Source organism: Dermacentor albipictus, chromosome 1 (assembly GCF_038994185.2).
Source record: "Dermacentor albipictus isolate Rhodes 1998 colony chromosome 1, USDA_Dalb.pri_finalv2, whole genome shotgun sequence".
Lineage (NCBI taxonomy): Eukaryota > Metazoa > Arthropoda > Arachnida > Ixodida > Ixodidae > Dermacentor > Dermacentor albipictus.
This window is the reverse complement of record NC_091821.1, coordinates 427,889,854-427,899,602: the sequence shown is the minus strand read 5'-3', so window position 1 is coordinate 427,899,602 and position 9,749 is coordinate 427,889,854. Positions and strand designations below refer to the sequence as shown.

Below are 9,749 nucleotides of genomic sequence, written 5' to 3'. Positions count from 1 at the left end.
GTGCTTGTTAATCAATAAAGGGTGCAACATTTTGGAGAATGCTTCGTTGCTGTAATCATGAAGTTGCTTTGCACAACAAGCGTTCGTGCTCAATATATAAGATCTGACGCGTGGAGTGCGTTAACGTGAGGTGCGTGAATGCGACACAATCGCACAGACGGTAAAAAACTTTATTCTGTGTTTGGACGCCAGTGGTACGAGAACCTTTCGACGTGCCTGTGCATATAGTATATACTGCAGCCTCCAAAAATGCACAACCGTTCTATCGAATTCTCTCGTTGTGCTTACCTGGAGCAACGTAAACTTAGTCGGTATATGGGGTGGGTGGTCAGAGTTCGAAACGCCGGTTCTTGAAGACAATGTTATACGGTACAGCCAGTCGAGAGCCGGCATCACAGTGGGACATTAATAAGACGAAACGCAACTTTTGTATTTCGCGGTACAAATTCACGCTCATTATTGATGAAAAATAAAAGTGCACGTGGGGAATATACAAGAAGAATAAAAATAGAAACTCGAGTGCACAATATGGCGGCGAGTTCTAACGTGGCGCCGTCCGAGGAAGCACCCCCCGCGAACGCCATCACTTTATTCGTTTCTTGGCCAGGGGCCCCTGAGGTCCCTGGGATTTGCTATCGGCGGCGCTGCTCTTCCGCCTGCGCTTGGCCTTTTTGGGCGGCGAGCCAGCCACGGACGGCCTGGAGGAGGATCGCCGGCGCGCCTTTTCTTCCCTGCCGTCGAGTTCACTAGCGCCGGTTGTCGTCGCTGGGCCAGAAGCCGTCGCCGAGCCAGCACCCGCCGTCGTTCCAACAGCCGCTGCTTCTGGGGGTTGTTGGCCATCATGCGCTTCATTGTCCGGAGCGGCGCCGGCTGCCTCGGGGAGCCGGTCATCGGGAAGATCGTCGGGCTTGAGCAAAGGAACGATAGACGCGCAGGAGGGCACGCGGGCGGCGGCGGCGGCATCCGCGTCTGGCGGGTGCTCCGCGACCTCCTCGAAGCAGTGCCAGTAGTCGCGGAAACGGCCGGCCCGGAAGGAGGCCGCGGCCGCCGCCGATCCCAGCAGCTGGCCGCTCAGGCTGAACACCATGCAGAACGTGCGGAACGGGAACTGCTGGCCGCGCTCGCTGTCGTACAGGGGCAGCCGCACGAGCGGCGGCAGGCCGAACGCCGGCTCGCCGCACAGCAACCGCAGCACGAGGCCGGCGAAGAAGCCTGCGCGGTCGAGGCGAATGGGCGAGTGCTCGTCGAGGCAGCGAGCAGATGATCCGCGAGCCGATGTTATGGGTCGCAACGTGAATAATGACATGTATACCGAGCCTACATGATGTCACACTGTGACTTGCCGTGCAATTCATGTCCGCCTTTTTTAAAATTAATCCTGGTAATGTAACAGATTTGCGCCATCTACAGCAAAGATTTTAACGTAATTCTTAAAAACAATTTACCGGCGATTACGACACTCCCTAATCCGAAGCTTGAGCGCAGCTCTATAATAAGTGAAAGAAGCATGCGTGTGAATATTTTGTATTACGATTACAAAGGTACACGGTTTATATTTGGAAGAGAATGCTGCGAGGTTGCCGCGGTCACTCTGTCTCGTGCGGCAGATTGCAAACCGAGCGAAGTGCGCCGCGACTGCCTCCCTAATTGCGCGGTCGCGAGAGGCAGCGCGTGGCTGACGTGTGGGTGTGATCCTCAGCAGCCGCCGCAGACAGACCACCACTCATGCAGCACTTGGTTTGCATATATGCTATCGGTGGATGCGCTCCGCATGACATCGGTGAACATGCGACGGCGCGATACTCTGACGCCATCTCGTAGCGGTGGTTGCCGCAGAGCCCGTCTTGCGCGGCACTACCTTTTTTTTTCTCACATTTTCGCCACCCCCTTCTCCATTTTCCTCCTCACGCTGTCTTCGCTATTTCCGTCTTTCCTACGCTGCTGTGCTTCACTTTCGCTCTATCATCCTTCGCTGTGCTCGTTCGCTCGGTTACGCCGAGGACGCCGACGCTCAATATAAGACCAAGCTCCTAAGAGCTGCGTTCTAAATAGTGCAGATCCAACGCCCATCTTGCAATCTATGTCAACTGAAGCCTGCGTGAAGCGGCTTATAATGTCCTATAAATTTGCTGATTTCAATCCTGCGTCTTTGGCGTGAACTACATGGTGCGCGCGCATGTGCTCGCGCGCCCCCATGCTACGTAATGTGACAGACACGGCCATCATCTCAAAGAGAGAGCCGACCATAGCACAGTCAAAGTATACGTGCGATTGTAGCCTAGTGGTTAGAGCATTGGGCTGCTATGCGGAAAGGACCGAGGATCGATCCAACCATAGGGCTAGTAGTTGAACTTCTTTTACAGCGGAGCTGTTATACGCTAAGCTCTGGGGGTTTGTGTGCTCACGCAAAAAAAAAAAAACTGGCTGTGGCTTAGCGAAGGTTAAGCCCAGGATGCGAAGCATACTAGCCTTTATTTTAACGCGACAGCGTTAAGGAGCTCGTGTCGCAGAAAAGCCGGTGTCGTCGGCGTCGGCTCAGGCGTGCGGCGCTTGCTCAGGCGCGCATTTCGTTGTCGCGCCGAACGCTGCGTTGCTCGACGCTCACCGCGTCCGATGCGGGGCACGTAGTCGCTGCGCCGTAGCAAAGCCACCTAGAAACAGTCTCTGTAGCACGCCGCAACCTTCGCTTCTCATTCCAACGAGCAGCTCTGTCTCCAGGAGGCATCTCACCTCGTGAGTGTCTAGCAGAGGCAAGCGCAGCTGCTTATATACCGCCGCGATGCCGCGAGCGACGGCGCGAGTTGGAGCCCCGTTTCTCCTCTGTCGTGACGTCATGGTGTCACGTGGTCAGCCTTGAAGGCGACGCCGCGAGTGACGGCGCGAGTTGGAGCCCCGTTTCTCCTCTGTCGTGACGTCACGGTGTCACGTGGTATTGAAGGCGACACCGCCGCGCCTTAGGAGCTGGGTTGAGCTCTAGTAATATGCTTCGCATAAAAGGTGGTTACCTCAGAGCTAAACGAGCTGAAGTACAAAGCAAAAGCTTACCGCCGGGTGCGCCGCAGCTGCGTTTATTCGCGAGAAGTGTAAACGTATTGTGATAAAAAAATATCGTAATAAAAAAGTAAAACCGGAATAGACACTGTTTGCTATGGATTCCGGTGTGACGTCACGGGTTCCGTAGGCAAACCATGTAACCTTATCGCAGTTCCCTTGCACCCGTACAATGGGCAGGCCGCGCGCAGTGAGGACTACCTTATCTCAGTTCCCTTGCACCCGTCCAATGGGCAGGCCGCGTGCAGTGAGGACTACCTTATCTCAGTTCTCTTCCACCCGTACAATGAGCAGGTCGCGTGCTGTGAGGACTACCTTATCTCAGTTCCCTTCCACCCGTACAATGGGCAGGCCGCGCGCAGTGAGGACTACCTTATCTCAGTTCCCTTGCACCCGTACAATGGGCAGGCCGCGTGCAGTGAGGACTACCTTATCTCAGTTCTCTTCCACCCGTACAATGAGCAGGTCGCGTGCTGTGAGGACTACCTTATCTCAGTTCCCTTCCACCCGTACAATGGGCAGGCCGCGTGCAGTGAGGACTACCTTATCTCAGTTCCTTTCCACCCGTACAATGGGCAGGCCGCGTGCAGTGAGGACTACATTATCTCAGTTCCCTTCCACCCGTACAATGGGCAGGCCGCGTGCAGTGAGGACTACCTTATCTCAGTTCCCTTCCACCCGTACAATGGGCAGGCCGCGTGCAGTGAGGACTACCTTATCTCAGTTCCCTTCCACCCGTACAATGGGCAGGCCGCGTACAGTGAGGACTACATTATCTCAGTTCCCTTCCACCCGTACAATGGGCAGGCCGCGTGCAGTGAGGACTACCTTATCTCAGTTCCCTTCCACCCGTACAATGGGCAGGCCGCGTGCAGTGAGGACTACCTTATCTCAGTTCTCTTCCACCCGTGCAATGGGCAGGCCGCGTGCAGTGAGGACTACCTTATCTCAGTTCCCTTCCACCCGTACAATGGGCAGGCCGCGTGCAGTGAGGACTACCTTATCTCAGTTCTCTTCCACCCGTGCAATGGGAAGGCCGCGTGCAGTGAGGACTACGTTATCTCAGTTCCCTTGCGCCCGTACAATGGGCAGGCCGCGTGCAGTGAGGACTGCGGATGGACAGCGCGCCTATACGAAGAACACCGTAGTGTAGAAAAGCGCGGATGTGCGCGGCGACGGCGGGCGGCACGTAATATGGACGATGATCGTGCGACAAACGCCAAGCGTGCGCACCTCTGGTTGGGTCACATTTACCGACTACACTCCCATCGTAATTGTGGTTGATTTGTGGTTGAAAGTGGTTCGTGGCGTTTCTCTTGGAAATGCTCAAACAGCAGTGTGCCCACGGCGCACCATCGATCTTGCATGGACCTCATATTAGATATGAATCATACCAGTGTCGCCCCAGAGACACTGGCCGTAAATCATAGCGATCATAAAGTGATAGTTCCGTTGGTACGTCACCAAATATTAAATTCAAAAAGCAAACAAAAGAAAGTTAAAAATAAAAAAAGGCATTAAGTACAAAATTTCATAAAACAACAAAAAAGTCCAGAAAAAAAAACTAAATTCATTGTGGTACGTGTTTTTTATGTTCAATCAACGTATTTGTTATCAAAATAATTATCACCGTATATACAGCTCCGCTGGTCATCCACCTTCCCAGGGTGGAATGACTTTGAATCTTTTTAAAAATGTGAGCTATCTTAAATTGCGTCAGCTGTCGACGAAGGCGGGCGTTAGGCGGGCGCGAAGCTCCTTGAAGGTGGTCTATGATGCGCCGACAGTAAGAGTCAGCAAGTTGATGAGATTGGAAGAATCTGTTGTCGTGTGTAGCCATCTTATCTACAGCGGCCAACGAGAAAGCATGTGAAGAGGGGTCGTGAGAAAGCTTGTCACGGATGGTAGTTGGAGGTCCATTGCATGGTGTCGTAGGAAGCGGACAGGGAGAAAGCGCGTCTGCATCCTGGTGTTTTTTTTCGCACTTCTAGTTAATAGTAAAGTCGTATTCTTGCAGACGAAGGATCCACCGACCAAGTCGTCCAGACAAGTTCTTCAGTGTCGAAAGCCAGCATAATGCATGATGGTCTGTAACGATGGGGAAATGGTGGCCGTGAAGATAAAGTCGAAACTTCTGCACAGACCAAACGATAGCTTAGCATTCCTGCTCCGTGATGGTTTAATTCCTCTCGGCGTTCGTGAGAACGCGACTTGCGTACGCGACGACCCTCTCACCTAAAGTGTAGTCTCGCTGTAGGATAATGCCACCGATGCCGTGACCACTAGCACCCGTATGCAGGAAGGCAGGAGCAGCTTCATCAAAATGGCGAAGTACAGGTTCAGATGTGAGAGCGCGCTTTAGATGGGCGAACGCTGATTCACATTCGGGAGACCACACAAAGGGAACATTAGAACCCAGTAATTTGTGCAGAGGTGACGCTATTGAGGCGAAGTCTCATATGAATCGGCGAAAATAGGATGCGAGGCATAGGAAACTGCGGAAATCTCTGGTCTTTTCGGGACAAGGGAAGTGCCGAACTGCCGAAACTTTGTCAGGATCCGTCTTTGCTCACAATGTGACCTAATACCTTGATCGTCTAGCTCGCAAAATGGCATTTCTTGATGTTTAGCTGAAGTACAGCGTTGGCAAGGCATATGAGAACTTCACCCAGACGTTTCAGGTGCTCAGAGAAGGTTGACGAGAAAACAACAATATCGTCCAGATAGCACAAGCAAGTCTTCTTCTTCAGGCCATGAAGAACGGTGTCAATCATGCGCTCGGACGTTGCGGGCGCATTGCAGAGGCCGAATGGCATGACATTAAACTCGTAGAACCGTCTGGTGTCGAAAACGCTGTTTTCCTTTATATCGTCCTCATGCATAGGTATCTGCTAGTAGCTGGAACGCAGATCGAGACTGGAGAAGTACTCGGCACCCTGCAGGGAATCCAAGGCATCGTATATTCGCGGTATAGGGTATACATCCTTGCGTGTGATCTTGTTAAGTGCTCGGTAGTCGATACAAAATCGAACAGAGCCGTCTTTTTTACGAACCATAACAACGGGGGATGACCAAGGGCTAGCAGAGGGGCATATTATGTTCCGTTGGAGCATGTCGGTTACGTTCTCATCAATGACTTTCCTCTCGGCTAGCGATACGTGATACGGTCTACGGCGCACGATGGATGTGCCATCTGTCTCTATCCGATGCGTCATAATCGAAGTTTTCCCCACGAAGATGAATCCGCGTCAAACGAAGCTTCGTGTTTTTGGAGCAAAGCAAGCAACTGTTGTGACTGCGAAGGTCTCAGGTCTGAACTGATGGCAGCTGCAAGAGCTGAAGGAGATGCGGCCCATCCAGTACAAGGAACTTCAGAGGAAGCTGCTTTAAAGGAAACGACAGAGATAGACTCCGATTCAGTGGCGCAAGCCAATGCAGTGCCTTTAGGGATGAGAATCTTTTCGGATGTCGGGTTTGTAGCGCAGAGAAGTGCAGAGCTATGACACAACCAAACCAGCCCTGATGCAAAGGCTATCCCTCTTGCGAGGCAGCGTGCAGATGGTAATACGAGCACATCGCGGCAGTCAATGACATCAGACGTGATAGTAACAATGTTTTGGTGGCGAGGTGGCAGCGCGGTATCTTCTGCAGCAAGCAAGTGAAGTGGTGCGTCATCTGCATGAATAGGTCGCATCGGTCATGTGGAGAACGCGTTGCCCGCAGCAGATGGAAGCGGAAGCCGTAGAAAGAAAATCCCATCCAAATATGAGCTGCTGGGCACATGAACTCAGCACTGCAAATTGCACGTAAGTCAGAAGTCCGTCGATGGAAATACGAGCACTGCACATGGCGGTAGGTCGAATGGCGGCCCCTTGAGCAGCGAGTAGCGTAGGTCTGTCATAGGGGGTCGTAACTTTCCGGAGTCGCGAACACAATGCACGGTGAATAACTGAAACACTAGCACCAGTGTCTATCAAAACTTCGACTTGTACACCTTCTACTACAACCAATATATTGCACGGCCGCCATGGAGGAATTTCTGTCCTCTCGTTCGATGCAACTTTTCCTCCAAAAGCTGCATAATTCAATTTTCTGGACGACGCTCGGCGAATTGAGAAGCAGGTCTCAGTGGGGACGTAGAGCGGCGAAGGGCTCACGACGATCGGCGTCTCGCAAGACGATACGTCGGAAGCGTCTCGGATGCTACAGTAGGTGATGGAGAGCGGCCCTGCGGTGGAGCATATAAGGACGGCGTTGGCCATGCAGGCTCCCTAGACGTTGCAATGTAGTTCCGGGCGAAAAGTCATCCCGTTCGTATGCGTCATATCTGCGACGCTCGTCTTGCTGGCGCTTGCGGCAAAAAAATTGCTATGTGGCCATGATAGCCGCAGTAGTAGCAGAGGGGACGAGGAGGACGCCACTGCGGATAGCTGGTTTGGGTAGGTGCGCCGGTGGTCATGGAAGCCATTTGGGCCGGCGTTGGTTTTCGAGGCATCGGTGGAACGATGACTGGAGTAACTGCGGCTACTTGTGTGTACGCTGGTGGGGCCCGAGGGGTTAGAGGGCCCGTGTACGCTGCACAAGCCATGGACGCCAATTCCTCCTTCGCAACGTCTCGCAGATTGGTATCTGATGCATGAGAAGGCATAGGTGCTACGGCGAGGCCAAAATACTGTAGCTCTTCACGAATTATTGCGCGGATCATTGCTCGTAACGTGGGGTCATCGGCGGTAGTGGTTGCAGTGGTGTCTGGCTGCAAGCGTACTGATTCGAGTTCGTCGAGGCGCTGGCAAATAGCGACGATATCAGCGACGGTAGCGGTGTTCTTGATGGCTAAGGCATTGAAAGCGACAGCTCCGATGCCTTTGAGGATATGGCGAACCCTGTCTGATTCGGTCATGGCCGTGTTCACGCGGCGACAAAGAGCAAGCACATCCTCGATATACGACGTATAAGAATCTCCGAGTTGTTGCTTGCAAGTGTCGAGCGTCCTTCTTGCGAGGGCGGAACGAGTTTGAAAGCACTCCAGTTAGTGAAATCAAGCTCATGGTTCAAAAACCTAGTCTTCGCTACTCCTGTGAGATAAAAGGGGACGTGACGTAGCTTGGACGCATCCTCCCAACGGTCAGCCGAACGATATATATATATATATATATATATACATATATACATATATATATATATGTGTATATATATATATATATATATATATATATATATATATATATATATATATATATATATATATATATATATATATATATATATATATATATATATATATATATATATATATATATATATATACTGTAGTGAAGCGGACGCGCTCCTGTGTATGCGCTGACTGAAGAGGAAGACGAAGGACCATGCAGTGACCGCGAGCGAGCGCCGTGCGACGGGCAGCCTATGCAGTGCCTTGAGATACCTAGCGTTCCACAACGTGGTGAACAACAATAAACCTGGTCGCATTTGAAAGAGGTTGCTGAGATCCTTCGCCTCGTCCTGGAGCTCCGCACTCGAACCCTGCCAACTAGATCGGCCTGCACTAGGCCTGATCCCGCCACCTCGTTGCCTGCACCACCGGCTGCCACTGTTATCTGCGCTGGCGTCCCTCGTCAACGCGACCCAACCATTTTCAGTGGGACCGCCGAGCACGACGTGGAAGGAAGACTGGCTGTCATCTTACGAACGTGTCAGTGCCCATAACAATAGGGATGACCAGTCTAAGCTGACCCATGTGCCTTTCTACCTCGTCGACGTAGCCAAACTTTGGTTCTTCAACCACGAATCCGATTTTACAAGCTGGTCCGCGTTTAACACTCTTTTTGCCGAAGTGTCTGATCGCCCAGCTGTGCGTAAGCTACGCGTTGAACAGCGTCTACGCTAGCGCACACAGCAGCCTGGAGAGACATTCCCCAGCTACATCGAGGATGTTCTCGATTTGTGCAAGCGGGTAAATTATAGCATGCCAGAGGATGACAAATCAAGCATATCCTGAAGGGCATCGAGGACAGCGGATTCCAGATGTTGCTGGCCAAAAGCCCAACTAGCGTATCCGTCCTCATTAACCTCTGCCAGAGCTTTGACGAGCTGCGCCGCCAACGTTCCATCAGCCGCCAGAACATTCAGCACACCGATTCCGTCTCGAGCATCGTGGTTTCTACCGACATGACCAATTCTACTATTTCGCAGCATATCAAAGATCTTATTCGTGAAGAGGTGGCCAGGTAGCTCTCGCTGATGCCTCACAGCGACGCACCTTCGGCAGCTTTGCCTCCAACGCTCAGCAAGCTATCCGGACTCAGATATCTGAAGCGCTTCCTGCAGCTCCTACCCCCCCCCCCCCCCCCACCCAATCCTATGAGTGTGCCGCTGCCCCATACCGACTTTGCCACTTACCCTACGTCGCTGCTGCTCAGTTACGCAGCCGTGGTTGCACGGCCACCTGCGCCGACAGCTTCTTTTCCATCGCCCATGCACTCGGCTTCGTTTCCAGTTGCCCGACCATCCCCACAGTTTTTTCGTCCCACCGAGACTTGGCGCACTCAAGACAACAGGCCTATCTATCTGCTTCACCTGCGGCACTGCTGGCCATGTGGCGCGCTTCTGTCGCCGCCGCGCCACAACTACGCGCACCAGCTTTGACACGCCCAGCTACGCACCACAATGCGCCGCCACGCCTCCATTTTCACCGCGTC

The 9,749-nt window shown here is 52.5% G+C and overlaps 1 protein-coding gene across 2 annotated transcripts in view; it reads right to left on the bottom strand.

Moving 5' to 3' along the window:
* Positions 1 to 533: 533 nt before the first annotated feature.
* LOC135896688 (high-affinity choline transporter 1-like) overlaps positions 534 to 9,749 on the bottom strand; it is a 40,886-nt gene continuing 31,670 nt past the window's right edge. For both annotated transcript variants that reach the window (XM_065425190.1, XM_065425184.1), the window contains one exon: positions 534 to 1,212. In XM_065425190.1, coding sequence (XP_065281262.1) covers positions 584 to 1,212 — 629 coding nt within the window. In that variant the 3' untranslated portion in view covers positions 534 to 583. The remainder of the gene's footprint in view (positions 1,213 to 9,749) is intronic.